This window comes from Corythoichthys intestinalis, chromosome 3 (genome assembly GCF_030265065.1).
Source record: "Corythoichthys intestinalis isolate RoL2023-P3 chromosome 3, ASM3026506v1, whole genome shotgun sequence".
NCBI lineage: Eukaryota > Metazoa > Chordata > Actinopteri > Syngnathiformes > Syngnathidae > Corythoichthys > Corythoichthys intestinalis.
This window is the reverse complement of record NC_080397.1, coordinates 55,470,168-55,494,300: the sequence shown is the minus strand read 5'-3', so window position 1 is coordinate 55,494,300 and position 24,133 is coordinate 55,470,168. Positions and strand designations below refer to the sequence as shown.

The window sequence follows — 24,133 nt, the reverse complement described above, 5'->3', positions numbered from 1 at the left end:
CTAGCCTTTGCGGCGTTCTCTTTCGACTCTCGGGCTCTTGCGAAATACTACTGCTGTGAAATTAAACTAGCTTCAAGTTGCTTCTATTTCTCGCTGCGCATCTGCCCTGTAATCTTGTCGTACATGTCAGCGTGTCTTGTTTGGTAATATCGCCTCACATTGAAATCTTTTAAAAACAGCGACTGTCTCTTTGCAAATGAGGCAAGACACAGTTGTTGCGTATTTTAGTGAAGAAATAGTCCAATTTCCACCTATCCTTGAAGTGTCGGCCGTCATAGTCAACTTTTTTTTGATGATTGTCGCCATTATAGAAAATTGGAAAAAGAGGTTAACAATGACTAATGTTGCTTAGCCCTTAAATACCTGCAAAATGAAGCAATTATCAGAGAATCCCCAAATTATAAAAATAAGGTCCTAATGAAACCTTCTTTTCAAATTTGTGAAGTCAAAATGAATATGTGTAATAAGCGCTCTAATATCTACGTATAACCCATGCTAAATCATGTTTTGTTTTCTCATGGAACCTGCAGATTCATGTGTCGACTTGCATCCATCATTTTTTTTTCAAAAACAAATGTCAAAATTCTAAATTAGTCTGAAAATCATGAAATTTTAGGTGTATCAAATGCGATACATTTGGCAATATAGGGTTAAAGTGCTGCTGCCTTTTAGTGGGTAAATGAGGAGCAGCATTTCGTGTGTAAGCTACTTCATATGCTGGTTGCAGTACTGCTGACCAATTTATTAAGTCTGTGGGCGGGCCAGATGTTATTGATTTTATGACAGAGGCTGTGGGCCGGATGAAATTTGACCACGGGCCGCATTTGGCCCCCGGGCCGGACTTTGGACGTGTCTGATGTAAACAATTATTCTTACGTTCCTCAACATACACATTTTGTAATAATGCTTAGAAATATTGAAACTAATACTTTTAACAAACATAAAAGGATACATACCGACGATGCCGCATGTGCATGGGATGTACATAATTGCTACGTGTCCACAGAGCGTGGGAGGACACGGGTGAATGTTATTAACTCTAACCACTTATGGTGTGAGATCACGTGACCAGTCTCAAGCAAGCAGTCTCTTAAAGGAACAGGATGCTTTAACGTGAGCATTTTCAATAAAGTTATATTAAATCTCAAACTACAGTTGCGGTCAAAAGTTTACATACACTTGTGAAGAACATAATGTCATGGCTCTCTTGAGTTTCCAGTTATTTCTACAACTCTGATTTTTCTCCAATAGAGTGATTGGAACAGATACTTCTTTGTCACAAAGAACATTCATGAAGTTTGGCTCTTTTATGACTTTATTATGGGTTAACAGAAAAAGTGATCAAATCTGCTGGGTCAAAAATATACATACATGGATCTGAAAAAGCGAATCATTGACTTGAACAAGTCAGGAAAGTCACTTGGAGCCATTTCAAAGCAGCTGCAGGTCCCAAGAGCAACAGTGCAAACAATTGTTAAGTATAAAGTGCAAAGCACTGTTTTGGGACTGCCACGATCAGGAAGAAAACACAAGCTATCATCTGCTGCTGAGAGAAAATTGGTCAGGAGGGTGAAGATTCAACCGAGAATCACCAAAAAGCAGATCTGCCAAGAATTAGAAGCTGCTGGAACACAGGTGTCAGTGTCCACAGTCATGCGTGTTTTGCATCTCCATGGACTGAAAGGCTGCCGTGCAAGAAGGAAGCCCTTGCTCCGAAAGGGGAACCTTAAGGCTCGACTGAAGTTTGCTGCTGATCACATGGACAAAGATAAGACCTTCTGGATGAAAGTTCTGTGGTCAGACGAAACAAAGATCGAGCTGTTTGGCCACAATGCCCAGCAATATGTTTGGAAGAGAAAATGTGAGGCCTTTAACCTCAAGTACACCATGCCTACCGTCAAGCACGGTGGTGGTAGTATTATGTTGTGGGGCTGTTTTGCTTCCAGTGGAACTGGTGCTTTACAGAGAGTAAATGGGATAATGAAGAAGGAGGATTACCTTCAAATTCTTCAAGATAACCTAACATCATCAGCCCGAAGATTGGGTCTTGGGCGCAGTTGGGTGTTCCAACAGGCCAAAAGTGGTAATGGAATGGCTAAATCAGGCTAGAATTAAGGTTTTCGAATGGCCTTCCCAAAGTCCCATTGAGAACTTGTGGACAATGCTGAAGAAACAAGTCCATGTCAGAAAGCCATCAAATTTAACTGAACTGCACCAATTCTGTCAAGAGGAGTGGTCAAAGATTCAACCAGAAGCTTGCCAGAAGTTTGTGGATGGCTACCAAAAGTGCCTAATTGAAGTGAAAATGGCCAAGGGACATGTTACCAAATATTAGCGCTGCTGTATGTATATTTTTGACCCACCAGATTTGATCACTTTTTTCTGTTCACCCATAATAAAGTCATAAAAGAACCAAACTTCATGAATGTTTTTTGTGACAAAGAAGTATCTGTTCCAATCACTCTATCAGAGAAAAATCATGTGTTGTAGAAATAACTGGAAACTCAAGAGAGCCATGACATTATGTTCTTCACAAGTGTATGTAAACTTTTGACCACAACTGTATATACAACACGTGCATGCAAATAGATTTACTTTGCCAGTGAAGGCAGAACACTCCCCGCCTGGCATTCTTGAATGTCACTACCCAACCTTATCATTTTTGTCAGGAGCGAGGAGGAGGACTGTCTCAGTAATGGGTCGGTGGTAGAGTCTAGTCCCATCTTTCCTGGAGACTTTAACTTCAATCTTTCGAGTCTTACCGTCCTTGCTGGGAAAGACTTGAGTCACCAGACAAAGGGCCACTCATTTCTTCCAAGCTGGCCATCTCTGATGAGGACAATGCTTTCAGGTTCAATGTCCGGTGTCGGAACTTGCCACTTCCTCCGCGGTTGAAGCGTTGCCAGGTACTGCTTCCTCCATCTGTTCCAGAATGCTTGAGCAAGGTGTTGTACTTGGCGCCACTGACACTTATGAAGGTCCGTGTGTCAGTCTCCCTCTGGGACTGAAGGAAGTCCAACTTTCTGGGTGAGGAGAGTTGCAGGCGTGAGAATGAGTGGATCGTCCGGATCAGTTGACACTGGAACCAGAGGTCTGGAGTTGATGATGGCAGGTGAGCATTTCATGGGTGAGGTTTGAAGCTCCTGGTTGAAGCAGCATCGAATCCAGGATTCTGCGTGCTATCCCGATCATCCTCTCCCATGATCCACCCATGTGAGAGGCATGTGGGACATTGAACTCCCATGAGCAACCTTGGTCTTGGAGGAAGGTCTCAACTGGAAAATTTCCTATGTTTGAGGGAATCATCAACTCCTTACAAGCGCTGATGAAGTTGGTTCCTCGATCTGACCGGATGAGTTTGACAGGGCCCCTCACAGCAAAAAAAACGCCTGACCGCATTGATGAAGCTCGAGGTATTAACGGATTCGATTACCTCGATGTGGACAGCTCGTACACTCAAGCAGGTAAACAACACCGCCCACCGCTTACTCACGGCAAGGCCACCTCTTGTACAGCGTGAAGACACAGTCCATGGACCGAAGACATCAATCCCAACGTTCGTGAATGGGGGTTCAGTAGATAGGCGGTCTGCCGGAAGATCAGCCTGTATTTGTGGAGTGCCACGTAGTCTACGGCATGTGACACATCCATAGATCACGCTGCTCACACGCCTTTTGCCACCCACTAACCAGAAACCGGCAGCACGTATGGCACCTTCAGTGAACAGTCGTCCTTGATGTCGGGTTTCCTCATGGTAATGGCGCACCAGGAGTGTTGCAATGTGATGTCCACCAGGGATGATGAGGGGGTGCTACTCCTCTTGCTCGAGTTGTGCTTCTCTTACGCGACCTCCAACTCTCAGTAGGCCGTTGACATCGATGAAGGGGTTCAGAGCTTTGAAAGTGCTGTCTCTTGGGCGATTCTGTTCCTTTTGCAGGCAGGCGCACTCGCGAGCATAGATCTCCTCTTGAGCAACTTGAATGATTTTTCTTCATTCACTGAGTTCACTGATGGAGATTTTTCCCTTACAGCCAGCCCTTGCAGTCACTTGGTTGAGTTGGAGGCTTCTTCTTGAAGAGGCGTGCGATGTGAGTTAGACGAGCAACAGCGTGAATCAACGACTTCCAACGAGAAAACTTGGAGAAGCGCTGTGATCCGAGTTGTTTGTTCGCCACGGTTGTACTCATTGAAGATACCAGAGGACGGACGTCTGGATCTGATGGTCTGGTCTTTTACTTGTGAGGTTTTTATGGGTTGTTTCAAAAACATAGGGCTACACAGCCAGCTAGTTTGTGCGAGATGTGCAGCAGTAACTGACCTTGTGGCGACGTCTGCAGGGTTCAGTTCTGTAGAAACATAGTGCCACTGCTCGGGGCGAGAAGAACTTCTTATCCGCAGGACTCTGTTGCTGACGTAGACATACAAACGTCATACGAACGAGAGTTCTGGATATATTCTAGGACTACCTTGCTATCAGTGTAAAAGGTAGTGTTGTCAAGTTGAATGTCGATGTCTGAAGTGACAATCTCTGCTAGTTCCACTGCAAGGACAGCTGCACAGAGATCTAGTCTTGGCACTGTATGTTCTGAAAGAGGGGTGAGTTTAGCTTTTCCCATAATGAAGCCCACGTGGATATTGCCCTCTTTATCTGACAGTCTAAGGTAGGCCACAGCACCGATTGCCATGGTTGAGGCGTCACAAAACACGCACAACTCTTTGCGCTGCATTTCTGAAAGAGATGTCTTTGTGTAAGTTCAAGGTATCTGGAGAGCGCTGAGGCTGTCCAAAGACGATCGCCATGTGTTCCACTTCTCTTCCATCTCTTGTGGGAGGGGGCAGTCCCAGTCACCGTGATCGCTTGTTAACTGCCTGAGGATGGCCTTGCCCTGAATGGTGACTGGGGCAATGAACCCAAGAGGATCGTAGATGCTGTTCACAGTCGACAGGACTACTCGTCGTGTGAAGGGTTTCTCCAAATCGCATAACTTGAATCTGAAGGTGTCAGACATGAGGTCCCAGTTCAAGCCCAGACTCCGCTGCATAGGAAGAATGTCGGAGCAGAGGTCGAGATCTTTGAAGTCCTTTGCATGGTCTTGCGATGGGAAGGCTTCCAGTACTTCTATTCTGTTTGAGGCAATTTTATGCAGTCGCAAGTTTGATTCTGAAAGACTTTCTTGTGCCCTCTTGAGCAGGTCCACTGCTGCGTCTACTGTAGAGAAGGACTTCAAGCCATCGTCTACATAGAAGTCGCGGTTGATGAACTGTCTGACATCCGGGTCGCTCTGTTTTACGCTCTGCCGCAGGCAGTAGAATGCCACTGCAGGGGAGGGACTGTTTCCAAAGACATGAACCCTCATACGGTAATCGATGATGTCTTTGGACGGGTCGTTGTCTCTGAACCACAGAAACCTCAGAAAGTTGCGGTCCTCTTCTCTGACAAGGAAACAGTGGAACATTTGTTTGATGTCCACTGTCACTGCCACAGCTTCTTTCCGAAACCTGAGGAGGACTCCGATCAGGGTGTTATTGAGGTCAGGCCCTGTAAGTAAGACATTGTTCAAGGAGACTCCTCCATACTGTGCACTAGAGTCAAAGACGACACGGATGTGGTTGGGTTTCTTTGGGTGGTATACCCCGAAGGTCGGCAGGTACCAGTGCTCTTCTCCTTCTCTCAGAAGAGGTGCCACTTCTGCATGTTCGTTCTGGAACACTTTTTCCATGAAGGCGAGGTAATGCTCTTTCACTACCGGCTTTCTTTCTAGACTTTGTCTCAACGACAAGAGTCGGTTTAGAGTCTGGACCTTGTTGTCGGGGAGACGAGGCCTTGGTGACTTAAACAGTAGCTGCGCCACCCAGCTGTTGTTTTTATCCTTCTTTAAGTTCTCCTCCATGATTTTCAGGAACGATAGATCGTTGATAGATGGAGCCATTTTGTTATCATCTTTTGTTTGTTGGAACAATGTGGAGCCAAACTGCTCAGCTTCACTGCTATAGTTGAATTTCTCTGTAGAGTGTGGCTTAGGATGCTCGATGCTCTGGAGCTGACTGTACCTCTCTTTCACCCGAAAGATGTTTGGGCAGGGTTTGAAAATGGAGGAACGTTCTTTCTCCAACGTACTCATATACAGGGCATTTACTGTCTCTGGTTTGTGGACACTTCCCAAACAAACATTCCCGACGATCACCCATCCAAGGTCGAGCTTCTGGGCATAGGGCGCATCTCGAGGGCCGTTCACCTGCTTGAGGACCTTGTGATGTCCCGCCCAAGGAGAAGCATGAAGTCTTGTGTCAAGACTTGAGATGAGATGAGCGATTGATTTCAGGTGGGGATGGTTGTAGGCAGCGTTGGGAGTTGGGATCTCCGATCTATTGTTGGGGATGTTGTTGCATTCCACGAGACATGGTAACGGAAGACTGACCTTGCCGTCCATAGATTCAATTTGGTAACCCGAAGCTCTTCTTCCCATGGTTTCGGTCACTCCCGAGCAGGTGCGGAGAGAGTATGGAGAGCAGGGTCCTTGTATGTTGAAACTGTTGAAGAATTCTGAACGGGCTAAGGATCTGTTGCTGTGTTCGTCGATGATTGCATAGACTCATCGCTTTCTCTCGACGGTTGACAGGGTAGATCTTGATTAGACATATTTTTTAGCATGACCTGTCGCTGTCATTGTCACCGCGGACTTCGGTGCAGCTTGTTGTGACCTCGGATGATTCTGTAGCAGGTTGCTCCCCGCCATGCTCTGTTGGGGGGTGTGGCTCCACAATCTGCGTTGCTGGTCCAGGGTGAAGAGCAGAGTTATGTTTCTCACTCCCACATTCGATGCATGTGGCTGTATATTACATGCAACATTTATAGCAGATGTGATGCTCTTTGAGGAATGCTTTCATTTCCTCAATGGGTTTCTCTCGGAAGGCACAACATTTCCGTAATGAGTGGGCCTTTTGTGAATGGGGCAGTAACGTTCCAAGTTCTCAATTCCAGTGTTGGGTTCCACAGCGGAGATGTTGGTTTTGTGGACTGAGATTTCCCTCTGCCTGAATGGTTTGGAAGTCACGACTGCTTTAGGAGTCTCTATTTGACACCTGAAGTTGAAACTAGGATCATTCCTAATTTTAGCTTTGTAGGAAACGAAATCGACGATGAGCTTGTGGAAATTGTAGCCTCAGTTTCCTGTTCTTAGCTGAAAGGAGTGGCACCCGGCGTGGTCTTCTGCTGCTGTAGTCCATCTGCCTCAAAGTTCGACGTACTGTGCCTTCAGAGATGCTCTTCTGCCTACCTTGGTTGTAACGGGTGGTTATTTGAGTCACTGTTGCCTTTCTATCAGCTCGAACCAGTCTGGCCATTCTCCTCTGACCTCTAGCATCAACAAGGTATTTCCACCCACAGAACTGCCGCTCACTGGATATTTTTTCTTTTTCGGACCATTCTCTGTAAACTCTAGACATGGTTGTACGTGAAAATCCCAGTAGATCAGCAGTTTCAGAAATACTCAGACCAGCCCTTCTGGCACCAACAACCATGCCACGTTCAAAGTCACTCAAATCACCAACTGTGTGATGCCATCATGTCAATATGGACCAAACTCTCTTGAGGAATGCTTCCAGCACCTTGTTGAATCTATGCCAGGAAGAGTTGAGGCAGTTCTGAAGGCAAAACGGGATCAACCCGTTACTAGCATGGTGTATCTAATAAAGTAGCCGGTGAGTGTATATGGCGGAAAACACAGCAGAATTAAAGACGCCACGATTTTAATGAGATATTATCGCGTACTTACCTTGTTTCGATCCAAAAACTCCATGTAACATGCATCACCGAGTGTCAAGACACAGGTGTGAATGGCCAAAGCCGGATTTTTCTGAGATTTTATGGGTGAAACATGGTGATATAACATGGGTCGCGATGCAGAAATTGCAGACAACAAGGAGTGGTCGAGATTTTCTTTTCATATAGTTACCCTTTTAAACGTTATTTTTCAATTTTTCATTGTTTGGATCGATTATTTATCGTAGAACATATCGGGAAAAATGCGACAGTTAAAAAAAAAATACAATTTAGCCATAGTTATGAGGTAGATATCCGTGACTTTTTTACAGATGCTAAATTTTTCATTGTGATGTAATTTGTTTAAAAGTTTAAAATAGTTTGTGGGCTTAATGTGCCATGAATATGCTATGGCAGCATACAGACATATTGTTCTATCAAACACAACAGTCGTTTTGTCTTAAAATACTGCAGTTTCTTTTAAAGAGGAGTGCAAGAGCAGAAACTGCTTTTTTAGTCTTGTCTGTGTTTTCCGCCATTTACATACACACATATACAGTGGGGAGAACAAGTATTTGATACAGTCAATAGGAAAACCCATTGGCAGGGTATCAAATACTTATTCTCCCCACTGTATACAGTACATATATAGGAAAGTCAATTACATGCAACGACACTTTTCAGCCACCAGGGGGGCCCTTAAACTCCGCTTATGATGTTTGGTACTTAATACAAGCCTTTGCAACTGCTTAAGAGCGTCACCCTTACCCTTTGTAAACATAATGGGTGGCGTTGTCTGGTTCCACTTCAATACACTTGTCGTACATCTCGTCTGCCTGTCCGAACAGTTTCACCATGGTTAAAGCCTGGGAAAGACAACTGAGAATGTTAAAATTTAGATGTCACAGTAAGAATGAATACACATTCCTACCTGAGCGTATAGTGCGTAAGCCTCTGCACAAGTGGGAAACCTTTTGATAACGTCCTTGAATCCATCCAGGGCTTGTTGAATTTCTGTTTTGGATCGGAAGAGCTCGGTGTATGCTTGTGTGAACTGAAAACCACAATTGTCGCTTTTAACCCAAAATATTCAACAAACGTGATGGATGGTCATTGAAACTCACCAGAGCGAAGGACCGCTGCGCCTGGGTGAGAGCAAAGTCAGATCTGAGCAGGATGCTTTTGTCAAAGTCTTCTACAGCTCCTTCCAACTGGTTCAGCACCATCTTAAGCTGAGAGTAAATAGAACCACAGTATGTCACCTTTTGGAGAGATTTCCAGCTGTATGAAAAGCTGCTTGCTTTGGGTGACCAAACGTCCTCTTTTGCTCAGACAAGTCCTCTTTTGATATCCTATTTTTACCGTCCGGCCAGGTTTTATAAATTCATTAAAAAATCAGTTTTTATGATTTTTCACGGGACCAATTTGAAGAGAATCCCTCCGGCCGCGGGGGGGTAGCATTTGCCTGCGTTGACGTTGCTCCTACGAGCAGGAGCGGGAGAAGGAGTACGTCTTCATCTTTTTTGTTGTTGCCAGTTTACCCCTGACATCATGGGGCATTACCGCCATCTACTGGGTTGACGGTTTGGCGAGAGATCAGGCAGTTAGAGACCACAATAAGGAGTAGTTCTAAGAGACGTTCATAGTAGGGCTGTCAAACGATTAAAATTTTTAATCGAGTTACTCACAGCTTAAAAATGAATCGTAATTCATTGCAATTCAAACCATCTCTATAATATGCCATATTTTCTGTAAATTATTGTTGGAATGGAAAGATAAGACACAAGACAGATATACAGTGGGGAGAACAAGTATTTGATACACTGCCGATTTTGCTGGTTTTCCCACTTGCAAATCATGTACAGGTCTGTAATTTGTATCATAAGTTCTCTTCAACTGTGAGGGACAGAATCTAATTAAAAAAAAACAGAAAATCACGTTGTATGATTTTTAAATAATAAATTTGCATTTAATTGCATGAAATAAGTATTCGATACATCACAAAAATCGAACTTAATATTTGGTACAGAAATCTTTGTTATTACAGATACCAAACGTTTCCTGTAGTCCTTGACAAGGTTTGCACACACCGCAGCAGGGATTTTGGCCCACTCCTCCATGCAGATCTTCTCCAGAGCCTTCAGGTTTCAGGGCTGCTGCCGGGCAACACGGACTTTCAGCTCCCTCCATAGATTTTCTATCGGGTTCAGATCTGGTGACTGGCTAGGCCACTTCAGGACCTTAAGATGCTTCTTACGGAGCCACTCTTTAGTTACCTTGGCTGTGTGCCTTGGGTTGTTGTCATGCTGGAAGACCCAGCTACGACCCATCTTCAGGGCTCTCACTGAAGGAAGGAGGTTGTCAGCCAAGATCTGGCGATACATAGCCCCATCCATCCTCCCCTCAATATGGTGCAGTTGTCCTGTACCCTTAGCAGAGAAGCAGCCCCAAAAAAATGATGGTTCCTCCTCCATGTTTCACGGTTGGGATGGTGTTCTTGGGGTTGTACTCATCCTTCTTTTTCCTCCATACACGACGAGCTGAGTTTAGACCAAAAAGTTCAATTTTGGTCTCATCCAACCACATGACCTTCTCCGATTGCACCTCTGGATCATCCAGATGGTCAGTGGCAAACTTCAGACGTGTCTGGACATGCACTGGCTTCAGCAGCGGGACCTTGCGTCCACTGTAAGATTTTAATCCATGACGGCGTAATGTGTTTCCGATGGTTTTCTTCGAGACTGTGGTTCCAGCTCTCTTCAGGTGATTGACCAGGTCCTGTCGTGTAGTTCTGGGCTGATCCCTCACCTTCCTCATGATCAGTGATGCTCCACGAGGTGAGATCTTGCATGGAGCCCCAGAACGAGGCAGATTGACCATCAACTTGAAGTTCTATTTTCTAATAATCGCTCCAACAGTTGTTACCTTCTCACCAAGCTGCTTGCTTATTTTCCTGTAGCCCGTCCCAGCCTTGTGCTGGTCTATTATTTTATCCCTGATGTCCTTACACAGCTCTTTGGTCTAGGCCATTGTGGAGAGGTTGGAGTTTGTTTGTTTGAGCATGTGAACAGGTGTCTTTTATACAGGTAACAAGTTCAAAAAGGTGCAGTTACATCCGGTAATGAGTGGAGAACAGGAGGGGTTCTTAAAAAAGAACTAAGAGCCAAAGTATTTACTAGTTGGTAATGTATGAAATACGTATTTCATGCAATTAAATACAAATGTATTATTGAAAAATTATACAATATGATTTTCTGGATTTTTGTATTAGATTCCGTCCCCCAAAGTTGAAGAGAACTTGATACAAATTATAGACCTCTACATGGCTTGCAAGTGGGAAAACCAGCAAAATCGGCAGTGTATCAAATACTTGTTCTCCCCACTGTATACATTCAACGCACTGTACATAAGTACTGTATTTGTTTATTCTAAAGCTTATTCTAAAGCTCTACAAGATAGCATTAACATTATTAAAATTCTTTCCGTTAAAGCAATCCACGGATAGAAAGACTTGTAGTTCTTAAATGATAAATGTTAGTACAAGTTACAGTAATGTTATATTAAAACCCTTCGGTATGTTTTCGTTTTAATAAAATTTGTAAAATTTTCAATCAAAAAATAATCTAGTAGCTCGCCATTGTTGGCGTCGCCGAGCAGTGACGTCACAGCCGTTCTTCCACAGTGTCTTTACATAAGGTACTGATTGAAATACACCACGAGGTGTCAATGGTGAGTATTAAATTACTTAGAAAGCAAGCCAATGTGTGTGTTTTGTCCCTCGACTGACGTTGTAAATGTTTGTTTGTTTGTTTGTTTTTTAGACTGAGTCTATTGTGATTCACATTCATTAGAGTGCTGGCTTCACAACTGACCTCTGATAGTTTGTATACTGTGACAAAATATTGCCATTCAGTGTATTTGTTGAGCTAACCGAAAAGTTTGAATAGAGTTTGACTAAAGTCTGAGTAAGTTTTATGTGTTTGATTGGGAAGGCCAGTTCTTTTTGCATTTTTGTTTAACTGTGTGATAATGGGGCCTCATTCATACAGATTGAAGCGCTTTTCTTTTTGTGAATTTTTTTTTTTTGAGAGATGGGAATCTTATTTTTGTTGTGCTTTCACTAAATGATACTTGTGTTTATTGTGAAGGAGCTGCCGAGGCTTATGCCAATAAACGGCGCGGTCCAATGAATGCCTGTGTCCACCCGCCTTTTGTTGTTGTTGTTTTTTTTGCCTCTTAGCTCTCGCAAAAAACAGCGTCATTGTAATGCGTTTGAGGCAATGCATGAGGGTGTCATTCCGCGCATGTGTTAAATGCGTCAAATATTTTAACGGGATTAATTAAAAACTTTAATTACCGCCCGTTAACTCGATAATTTTGACAGCACTAGTTTATAGTGCTCCATACACCTTTCAAGTTTGTGTCTGGTCTATATTGGCTTATATGTGATGCAGAGATGGAAGTATATTGCATTAGTCTCGGATTACTTGTTCTGCGTTAGTGTATTCTGTTGAATGTTAGTATTATATTTAGGGATGCAAATCGAGAACCGGTTCTCTATATTTCGCATGTATCAATTCCATGGAATCGTTTGGCAGATTTTTTAACCATTCTCTTATAGATTCCTAACAGTACTAAAAATTCACGGAATTGACGCATGATACTCACCGATAAGCAAGCAAGTACCATAAGTGAGTGCTCACAGTGGAACCACCTACCAAAGGTACCAGGAGGTGTCGCCGTCGAGCTTTAAAAAAGTGATATTCACAGGCCAAGTCATTATTCATGAGACCGCTTTAAGCAGACATGTCCAAAGTCCGGCCCGGGGGCCAAATACGGCCCGTGGTCAAATTTCATCCGCCCCCCAGCCTCTGTCAGTAAATCAATAACGTCTGGCTCGCACACAGACTTAATAAATTGGTCAGCAGCACTGCTACCAGCATATGAAGTAGCTTACACACTAAATGCTGCTCCTCATTTACCCACTAAAAGGCATTAGCATTCTAAGCAACATTACCCCGCGTTACGCTTTATTCCCCGTTTCTAAAATGGCAACAATTAACAAAAAAAAAGAAAGTTGACTGTGACGGCCGACGCTTCAAGGATAGGTGAAAATTGGACTACTGTATTTCTTCTCTAAAATATGCAACAACTGTGTCTGTGTCATTTGCAAAGAGACAGTCGTTGTTTTTAAAGAGTTCAATGTGAGGCGATACTAACAAACAAGACACGCTGACATGTACGACAAGATTACAGGTAAGATATGTAGCGAGAAATCGAAGCAACTTGAAGCTAGTTTAATTTTACAGCAGCAGTATTTCGCAAGAGCCCGAGAGATGAAAGACAGCACCACAAAGGCTAGTTGTGAGATTGTTGAAATAATTAATTTAGGGCTGTCAACCGATTAAAATTTTTAATCGAGTTAATCAAAGCTTAAAAATTAATTAATCGTAATTAATCACAATTCAAACCATCTATAAAATATGCCATATTTTTCTGTAAATTATTGTTGGAATGGAAAGATAAGACAAGACGGATATATATATTCAACATACTGTACATACAGTGGGGAGAACAAGTATTTGATACACTGCCAATGGGAAAACCCATTGGCAGTGTATGTACTGTATTTGTTTATTATAACAATAAATCAACAAGATGGCATTAACATTAACATTCTATTAAAGCGATCCATGGATAGAAAGACTTATTTCTTAAAAGATAAATGTTAGTACAAGTTATAGAAATTTTATATTAAAACCCCTCTTAATGTTTTCGTTGTAATAAAATTTGTAAAATTTTCAATCAAAAAAATAAACTAGTAGCACACCATTGTTGATGTCAATAATTACACAATGCTCATGGTGCTGAAACCCATAAAATTAGTCGCACCCAAGCGCCAGCAGAGGGCGACAAAACACCAAAAAACACAAGTAACAAGTGGACATGACACTGTGCTGTCATTTTAATCTTTTTGAGCGGGGCATGTGTGTTAATTGTGTCAAATATTTTAACATGATTAATTAAAAAAATTAATTACCGCCCGTTAACGCGATAATTTTGAAAGCCCTAAATTAATAATAAAAAAATAATAATGAAGCAAATGTGAAACACAGAATGAAATAAAAAATAAAGCAAATGGGACACACAGAATGGCTTGCTATAATTTGCTTAAATGTATTGTTCTACGTAAAGGCCGAGGTCGGCCCTCCAGCCAAATCTGGCACCCTTTGCAAAAAGTTTGGACACCCCTGGCTTAAAGAAATGGTGATTTTTTTCCCAAAAAAGTCTATTAATAGGTCTATCATATTGTCGACAAATACTCTGTAAGAAAAATATAACATATATGCATCTAAAATAATCCTAAACGATTTTATTTTCAATTTTAATACTCCTGTTGGAAAGATTTCATGAATATGCGTTCGTTCCAAGAGCAGCCAGTCAGTTTCCTGTTATTGTCCTACGTCATGCGCAGCGTATTCTGGGACCGAGAATAGGCGTAGGGTGGCATTTCGAGCAGAAAGCCACCTGTTAGTGGAATTATTCATTTTTGTGCATCCATGAACGAATGAAAGTATTTCCTCGTCATGCCATAAAATTCTTATGATAAATTAGAGCCGTTATTAGCGCGGCCGTTTCGTGTTGTTGCCGAACGTGCACGCAGCGTGCTTCCGGCTTATACCCCCCCTTTGTGTTCGTTACACTGCGAGTCATGTACAGTGCCTTGCAAAAGTATTCGGCCCCCTTGAATCTTGCAACCTTTCGCCACATTTCAGGCTTCAAACATAAAGATATGATATTTAATTTTTTTGTCAAGAATCAACAACAAGTGGGACACAATCGTGAAGTGGAACAACATTTATTGGATAATTTAAACTTTTTTAACAAATAAAAAACTGAAAAGTGGGGCGTGCATTATTATTCGGCCCCCTTGCGTTAATACTTTGTAGCGCCACCTTTTGCTCCAATTACAGCTGCAAGTCGCTTGGGGTATGTTTCTATCAGTTCTGCACATCGAGAGACTGACATTCTTGCCCATTCTTCCTTACAAAACAGCTCGAGCTCAGTGAGGTTGGATGGAGAGTGTTTGTGAACAGCAGTCTTCAGCTCTTTCCACAGATTCTCGATTGGATTTAGGTCTGGACTTTGACTTGGCCATTCTAACACCTGGATACGTTTATTTTTGAACCAGTTCATTGTAGATTTGGCTTTATGTTTTGGATCATTGTCCTGTTGGAAGATAAATCTCCGTCCCAGTCTCAGGTCTTGTGCAGATACCGACAGGTTTTCTTCCAGAATGTTCCTGTATTTAGCTGCATCCATCTTCCCGTCAATTTTAACCATCTTCCCTGTCCCTGCTGAAGAAAAGCAGGCCCAAACCATGATGGCGCCACCACCATGTTTGACAGTGGGGATGGTGTGTTCAGGGTGATGAGCTGTGTTGCTTTTACGCCAAACATATCGTTTTGCATTGTGGCCAAAAAGTTCAATTTTGGTTTCATCTGACCAGAGCACCTTCTTCCACATGTTTGGTGTGTCTCCCAGGTGGCTTGTGGCAAACTTTAAACGAGACTTTTTATGGATATCTTTGAGAAATGGCTTTCTTCTTGCCACTCTTCCATAAAGGCCAGATTTGTGCAGTGTACGACTGATTGTTGTCCTATGGACAGACTCTCCCACCTCAGCTGTAGATCTCTGCAGTTCATCCAGAGTGATCATGGGCCTCTTGGCTGCATCTCTGATCAGTTTTCTCCTTGTTTGAGAAGAAAGTTTGGATGGACGGCCGGGTCTTGGTAGATTTGCAGTGGTCTGATGCTCCTTCCATTTCAATATGATGGCTTGCACAGTGCTCCTTGAGATGTTTAAAGCTTGGGAAATCTTTTTGTATCCAAATCCGGCTTTAAACTTCTCCACAACAGTATCTCGGACCTGCCTGGTGTGTTCCTTGGTTTTCATAATGCTCTCTGCACTTTAAACAGAACCCTGAGACTATCACAGAGCAGGTGCATTTATACGGAGACTTGATTACACACATTTGGATTCTATTTATCATCATCGGTCATTTAGGACAACATTGGATCATTCAGAGATCCTCACTGAACTTCTGGAGTGAGTTTGCTGCACTAAAAGTAAAGGGGCCGAATAATATTGCACGCCCCACTTTTCAGTTTTCTATTTGTTAAAAAAGTTTAAATTATCCAATAAATGTTGTTCCACTTCACGATTGTGTCCCACTTGTTGTTGATTCTTGACAAAAAAAATTTATTTCATATCTTTATGTTTGAAGCCTGAAATGTGGCGAAAGGTTGCAAGATTCAAGGGGGCCGAATACTTTTGCAAGGCACTGTATGTGTGTTATTAACTGCTTTACAGTCAATTTGCCTTCTTTATTGCATCAGCACTAATTTATTTCCTTTCAGAACCACACATACTAGTACAGTGATCCCTCGCTACTTCGCGCTTCAAACTTCGTGCCTTCAGTCTGTCGCGGACCCATTTCACTGTCGCTCCCTCCCTCTCTCTTTCCTCTCTGATTCCCCAGGCAAGCACTGCGTGCATTGGAGTTGCTTATTGAAGTAAACATTGGTGACAGATGATTGCGCAGCACATGTCAATCATCGTTTAACTGCCAATAAATGTTAACAAGTTTGATCTTTGTGTGCATACGCGGGTGGGGAGAGATAGGGAAGCGCGCGCTTTCATATGTGTTTGCGTTGAGGTTAGAGGCAGCTGGCCCTGTGTGATTTGGGGTGGGCGGCTGTAATGAATGTGCATATGTATACAAAAAAACCAAACATTTATTTCAAGACAGTATGTATAAATTAGGGCTGTCAAACGATTAACATTTTTAATCGAGTTAATTACAGCTTAAAAATTAATTAATCATAATTAATCGCAATTAATCGCAATTCAAACCATCTCTAAAATATGCCATATTTTTATGTAAATTATTGTTGGAATGGAAAGATAAGACACAAGTTGGATATATACAGTACATTCAACATACGGTACATAAGGACTGTGTTTATTATAACAACATTATTAACATTCTGCGCTCCATGGACAGAAAGACATGTAGTTCTTAAAAGATAAACGTTAGTACAAGTTATAGAAATTTTATATTAAAACACCTCTTAATGTTTTCGTTTTAATAACATTTGTAAAATTTTCAATCAAAACATAAACTAGTAGCCCGCCATTGTTGATGTCAATAATTACTTTACACAATGCTCATGGGTGCTGAAGCCTATAAAATCAATCGCACCCAAGCGCCAGCAGAGGGTGGCAAAACTCCATAAAACACAATTAACAAGTGGGCATTTAATTGTACTGTCATTTAAATCTGTCTGAGCGGGGCATGCGCGTTAATTGCGTCAAATATTTTAACGTGATTAATTTAAAAAATTAATTACCGCCCGTTAACGCCATAATTTTGACAGCCCGAGTATAAATATATATATATTTTTAAAATACTACTTTTGAAAAAAGTGAAAAAACATGTCTTATATGTATCTCTTTCCAATGCTAAATCTTAATAAATACATTGTACACACACAATTTTTTTTTATTGGGAGGGGGGTGACACCAATGAGCACGCCGAGTTCATGGAGCAACCCCTGCGTCGGTGCGCGTGTCGCTACAAGAAAATCACGTGACCGATATATGAACTCATTGAACTGCGTCGACTCAGCACTGACGCGGCAAACTGGTTTAAAAGAAAGCGCGTCTGTTAACGCGATGAACCTGCTGAAACTAGGGATGGGAATTTATACGAGTTTTACGATTCTGATTCCATTATCGATATTGCTTAACGAGTCGATTCTTTATCGATTCTCTTATCGATTCTAATTTGGGTAAAAAGAAGAACAAATGTTTTGATTAGCATCGAGTTTGTTAAATCAGAAGTAACAACCTTACAAACTCACAACGAGGTCAAAAGAGGCCCAAAGCCTCAATGTTAACTGTGGCAATAAGTGGCAAATACACTATAATGTGTAGCATTTTAATGAATAATTTTTCTTATAGAAATAAAAAATATTGGTATAGTGCCCTCCATAATTATTGGCACCCCTGGTAAAGATGTGTTTTTTAGCTTCTAATAATTTTTTAAAATTCAAATAATATGGGACCTTAATGAAAAAAAAAGAGAAAAATCCAACCCTCAATACAATTGTATTCATTCAGTGGGGGAAAAAAAATCCCACATAAAAAAATAAATATTTGAAATCAAATAATGTGTGTCACAATTATAAGCACCCCTGGTGTTAATACTTTGTACAACGCCCTTTTGCCAACAAAACAAGGTCTGGGGACTTAGGCGGCCATGAGAGGAGCTTGATTTTGTGTCTGGTGAACATTTTCTGTGTAGATTTGGCCATATGTTTAGGGTCATTGTCTTAATGAAAGACCCAGTGACGACCCATCTTCAGCTTTCAGGCAGAGGGCAACAGATTTTGATTTAAAATGTCCTGGTATTTCAAAGCATTCATGATTCCATGCACCCTAACAAGGTTCCCAGGGCCTTTGGAAGCGAAACAGCCCCACAGCATCACTGACCCACCCCCATACTTCACTTCTTCCAAAAAGTAACTGAGTTAGTAACTGAATTACTCTATATTAAAAGTAACTAGTTACCAGGGAAAGTAACTATTTCCGTTACTTTAAAAAGAACTTGTTGTATGTCAAAGAATTTGAAATTTTCTGAGCAGTGTTCGAGTCAGTGGAATAGAGAAGAACAGACAGGTAGTTAACTTGTTAGGTGGTGCAGCAGATTTGAATTGCTTACCACAGATGTCGACAAAAGCTTTGCCCCGGGACATAAATTACACATTACATGCAGGTTCTTTCCTTTAATTTCGACAAACTCGAAATAGTGTCTATATCTCTACCTCTTAAAGGACAATTTTTCTTCTTAATGCCCTGCCATCACGACCCTGTGCTTCTGTTTTCCGTGTGTGTGTTTGCCGCACGCGCTGTTCCGGTTTACTTGTGAAATCACCGGCTCTGATTGGCTAACCACGACACATGACTCTAACCCTCAGCCAATCACAATCACTTCCATCGCATCTCTCGAGGGGCTGCATTCAGGTGGGCTAGTTTCCCGACAATTCACGTCACCTTCAAAGCATCTGCCGTCCTCAAGATGGAAGCAGAATTATTGCTGGCTGAGAGTGGGAGATGGGAACGAGGCTAGCATCAGTTGTAGCATACACAGAAACGTTACCAAACTTTGGAAAGCATTGTCTAATTGAATGAGCAGGGACAAACAGCTTGGAGTCAGAAGTACGTGCTCTATTCTCGAACCTGAACGCACCCCAAGTCTTGGATGACAAATCAACAGAGCAAAGAGTCGACTCGACACGGCTGGTAGTTTCTTCAATTTATTCAGAGTAAGTAACGCACCGCTTTTGACCGTCAGTAATGGTAACGGCGTTGTAACGGCGGAATAAGCAATTAGTTAGATTACCCCGTTAATGAAAAAATAACGCCGTTACGTAACGGCGTTATTTATTACGGCGTTACTCCCAACACTGGTCACTGTGCCAACACGCTTCATGAGGTCTCACGGACCCATCACGAATCGATAGCATGCACGCACTGTCCGTGCATGTCACACACACATACAGTTTTCCCCAACTCTCGGCCGTGTAAGCAATCTTGAAATATTGCTCATAAAGCGCAGAGAGAAAACCGATCATTCTCAGGCTTAACCTCAACCCTTTTTAAAAAATTTTTAATGACTGTTGCCAAGCCCGAGCCTTCCCCAAAAGCCGTGTTCAAGGCAAGCTAGGCGCTAACGGACAGCTGTACCGCTACCGTAGCGTGCCGTCGCTCTCGCTCTTTGATGACCTAATTGCTGCATGAATTCCGATTTGGGAGACTTGCCAGTTCAACTTCAGACCACTGCGACGTTCTGGAAAAATGTGTCGCAGATCGGATTTAAACCACACACGAAAGTGACCCAGATCGGATTTGAAATGGTCCACTTCTATGTGACTTGTCCCGTTCAGACCGTCAAGTTAATGCCAAGTCGGAAAAACACGGGGAAAAAAAATCGGATTCGTGCATTAAGACCTGCAGTATGAACGTAGCCGTACTGACTACAATACAAATGTATTTGTTGCGTCATCCGGTAAAGAGCTGAGCGTGTTTCGGGGGTCGATTTGAGGTGAAAAGACGGAATTTTTTATTTTTTCTATTTTGCCATGCGCTCGCAGGTCATAGGTTGCCGACCCCTGGTACAGTGGAGCAAATAAGTATTTAGTCAACCACTAATTGTGCAAGTTGTCCCACTTGAAAATATTAAAGAGGCCTGTAATTGTCAACATGAGTAAACCTCAACCATGAGAGACAGAATGTGGGAAAAAAAACACATTGTTTGATTTTAATAATAATGTATTTGCAAATCATGGTGGAAAGTAAATATTTGGTCATTACCAAAAGTTATCTCAATACTTTGTTATGTAGCCTTTGTTGGCAATAACGTAATCCAAACGTTTTCTGTAACTCTTCACAAGTTTTTCACACACTGTTGCTGGTATTTTGGCCCATTCCTCCATGCAGATCTCCTCTAGAGCAGTGATGTTTTGGGGCTGTCGTTGGGCAACACCAACGTAACACTCCCTCCACAGATTTTCTATAGGGTTGAGATCTGGAGACTGGCTAGGCCACTCCAGGACCTTGAAATGCTTCTTACGAAGCCACTCCTTTGTTGCCCTGGCTGTGTTTGGGATCATTGTCATGCTGAAAGACCCAGCCACGTCTCATCTTCAAGGAGATTTTCACTCAAAATCTCTCAATACATGGCCCCATTCATTCTTTCCTTTACACAGATCAGTCGTCCGGGTCCCTTTGCAGAAAAACAACCTCAAAGCATGATGTTTCCATCCCCATGCTTCACAGTGGGTATGGTGTTCTTCGGATGCAATTCAGTATTCTTTCGCCTCCAAAACGAGAACCTGTGTTTCTACCATAAAGTTCTGTTTTGGTTTCATCTGATCATAACACATTCCCCCAGTCCTCTTCTGGATCATCCAAATGCTCTCTAGCGAACCGCAGATGGGCCTGGATGTGTACTTTTTTTCAGCAGGGGGACACGTCTGGCAGTGTAGGATTTGAGTCCCTGGCGGCGCATTGTGCTACTGATAGTAACAGGGGCGGCTGTGGTGCAGTTGGTAGCTGGAGTTGTCCTTAGACCAAGGGGTCAGTTGTTCGATTCCCGGCTACGACTGCCCACTGTCGATGAGCCCTTGGGCAAGGCACTGAACCCTGATTTGCCTCCAATGGGTTGACAGCGCCTTGCATGGCAGCAGCCCCATTGGTGTGTGAATGGGTAAATGTGTGCTAATGTAAAGCGCTTTGGGCATGGTAACCATGCAGATAAATGCGCTATATAAATACTGTCCATTTACCATAGTAGCCTTTGTTACTGTGGTCCCAGCTCTCTGTAGGTCATTCACTAGGTCCCCCCGTGTGGTTCTGGGATTTTTGCTCACCGTTCTTGTTATCATTTTGACACCACGGGGTGAGATCTTGGATGGAGCCCCAGATCGAGGGAGATTATCAGCGGTCTTGTATGTCTTCCAATTGCTCCCACAGTTGATTTCTTTACGCCACGTTTTACCTATTGCAGATTCAGTCTTCCCAGCCTGGTGCAGGTCTACAATTTTGTCTCTGGTGTCCTTCGACAGCTCTTTGGTCTTGGCCATAGTAGAGTTTGGAGTGTGACTGACTGAGATTGTGGACAGGTGTCTTTTATACCGATAATGAGTTAAAACAGGTGCCATTAATACAGGTAACGAGTGCCTCTTTGACAGCCAGAAATCTTGCTTGTTTGTAGGTGACCAAATAATTTTTTTTTTACTCCAATTTGGAAATAAATTCTTTAAAAATCAAACAATGTGATTTTGTTTTTTTTCCCCCACATTCTGTCTCTCATGGTTGAGGTTTACCCATGTTGAAAATGACAGGACTCTCTAATCTTTTCAAGCAGTAGAACTTGCACAATTGATGGTTGACTAAATACTTATTTGTCCCACTGTATATAATATAAACTATGTGGCAATATAAATGGCGGAAAAGACTCAGGTGACTTGAAGTTTCGCTCTAAGACCCCCAATTTGGCCAAATTTCAGACTTGTTCGATATGCATGTGTGATACATCATTGGAAAGCTTAAAATCGCAATTTTCTGGGGGAAGAAAAACTTTGGACAGGAGGGCATTTTTTTCAAAACAGCAAAACCCTATCTGGAGGTGAGAGCACGTCAGAGCAGAATTACAGACCCTATGACTAATGAGATATAATCGTGTACTTACCTTGTTTCGATTCAAAAACTCCATGTCGCATGTATCACTGAGTATCAAGACACAGCTGTGAATGGCCACAGATGGATTTTATGGGTGAAACATGGTAATATAACAAGGGTCTTGATGCAGAAATCGCAGATATCAAGGAGTCGTCGAGATTTTCATTTTCATATACAGAACTGTCTCAGATAATTAGAATATTGTGATAAAGTTCTTTACTTTCTGTAATGCAATTAAAAAAACAAAAATGTCATACATTCTGGATTCATTACACATCAACTGAACTATTTCAAGCCTTTTATTATTTTAATATTGCTGATTTTGGCTTACAGCTTAAGAAACCTCAAAAATCCTATATCAAAAAATTAGAATACTTCCTCAGACCAAGTAAAAAAATAATTTTATAACAGCAAAACTAAATCAAACATTTGAAAATGTCCATTGATGCACTCAGTACTTGGTTGGGAATCCTTTTGCACGGATTACTGCATCAATCCGGCGTGGCATGGAGGCAATCAGCCTGTGGCATTGCTGAGGTGTTATTGATGCCCAGGATGCTTCGATAGCAGCCTTCAGCTCATTTGCATTTGTAGGTCTGGTGTCTTTCATCTTCTTCTTAACTATACCCCACAAATTCTCAATGGGGTTCAGGTCAGGGGAATTAGCAGGCCAATCAAGGACAGTGATGCCATGGTCAGTGCACCAGTTACTGGTGGTTTTGGCACTGTGGGCAGGTGCCAGATCATGCTGGAAAATGAAATCCTCATCTCCATAGAGCTTTTCAGCAGATGGAAGCATGTAGTGCTCTAAAATCTCTTGGTACACAGCTGCATTTACTCTGGACTTGATGAAACACAGTGGACCAACACCAGCAGCTGACATGGCTCCCCAAACCATTGCTGACTGTGGGAACTTCACACTGGATTTCAAGCAACTTGGATTTTGCTCCTCTCCAGCCTTTCTCCAGACTCTGGCGCCTTGACTTCCAAATGAAATGCAAAACTTGCTTTCGTCTGAAAAGAGGACTTTGGACCACTCTGCAACTGTCCAGTGCTTCTTCTCCATAGCCCAAGTCAGACGCTTCTTCCGTTGTCTTGAGTTCAGAAGTGGCTTGACCATGGGAATACGGCTATTGTAGCCCATTTCCCGGACACGTCTGTGAACTGTGGCTTTTGATACCTGGACTCCAGCTTCAGCCCACTGTCTTTGAAGCTCCCCCAGATTCTGGAAGCGGCTCTTCTTCACAATTTTGTTAAGGCTGCGGTCATCTCTCTTGGTTGTGCAGCGTTTCCGGCCACATTTTTCCCTTCCAACAGACTTTTTGTGAATATGCTTTGAAACTGCACTCTGTGAACAGCCTGCTCTTTGAGAAATTTCTTTTTGTGTCTTACCCTCCTGATGGAGGGTATCAATGATGGTCCTCTGGACAGCAGTCAGATCAGCAGTCTTCCCCATACTTGTGATTTAGTTTACTGAACCAAGCTGAGTGTTTTTAAGGCTCAGGAAACCCTCGCTGGTGTTTCGAGTTAATTAGATGATTCAGGTGATTAGTTGAATAGCCTACTTGTATACTTTTTCATGATATTCTAATATTTTGAGATAGGATTTTTGAGTTTTCTTAAGCTGTAAGCCAAATTCAGCAATATTCAAATAATAAAAGGCTTGAAATAGTTCAGTTGATGTGTAATGAATCCAGAATGTATGACATTTTTGTTTTTTTAATTGCATTACAGAAAGTAAAGAACTTTATCACAATATTCTAATTATCTGAGACAGTCCTGTATTTACCCTTTTAAACCTTGTTTTTTTTCTCAATTTTTCTTTATTTGTATTGATTATTTATCATTTAACATATCGGGGAAAATTCGACAGTAACAAAAAAAAATACAATTTAGAGAAAGTCGATATGATGTCGATATCCATGACTTTTATACAGACGCCATTTTTTTCATTGTGATGTTATTTCTTTAAAGGTTTAAAATATGCGAGTAAATAAAATATTAGACATCAATGAATGATTCTAAGCTAAAAATGACATTTTGAATAATATACTTACCATGTTT

At 42.1% G+C, this 24,133-nt stretch overlaps 1 protein-coding gene across 2 annotated transcripts in view; it reads right to left on the bottom strand.

Annotated features, from left to right (window-relative positions):
* Window positions 1–24,133, bottom strand: part of LOC130913270 (mitochondrial import receptor subunit TOM70-like) — a 68,007-nt gene that overhangs the window by 17,054 nt on the left and 26,820 nt on the right. For both annotated transcript variants that reach the window (XM_057831738.1, XM_057831737.1), the window contains 3 exons: window positions 8,887–8,994; window positions 8,694–8,816; window positions 8,531–8,628 (listed from right to left, as the gene is read on the bottom strand). In XM_057831738.1, the coding sequence (XP_057687721.1) occupies window positions 8,531–8,628; window positions 8,694–8,816; window positions 8,887–8,994 (329 nt within the window). The remainder of the gene's footprint in view (window positions 1–8,530; window positions 8,629–8,693; window positions 8,817–8,886; window positions 8,995–24,133) is intronic.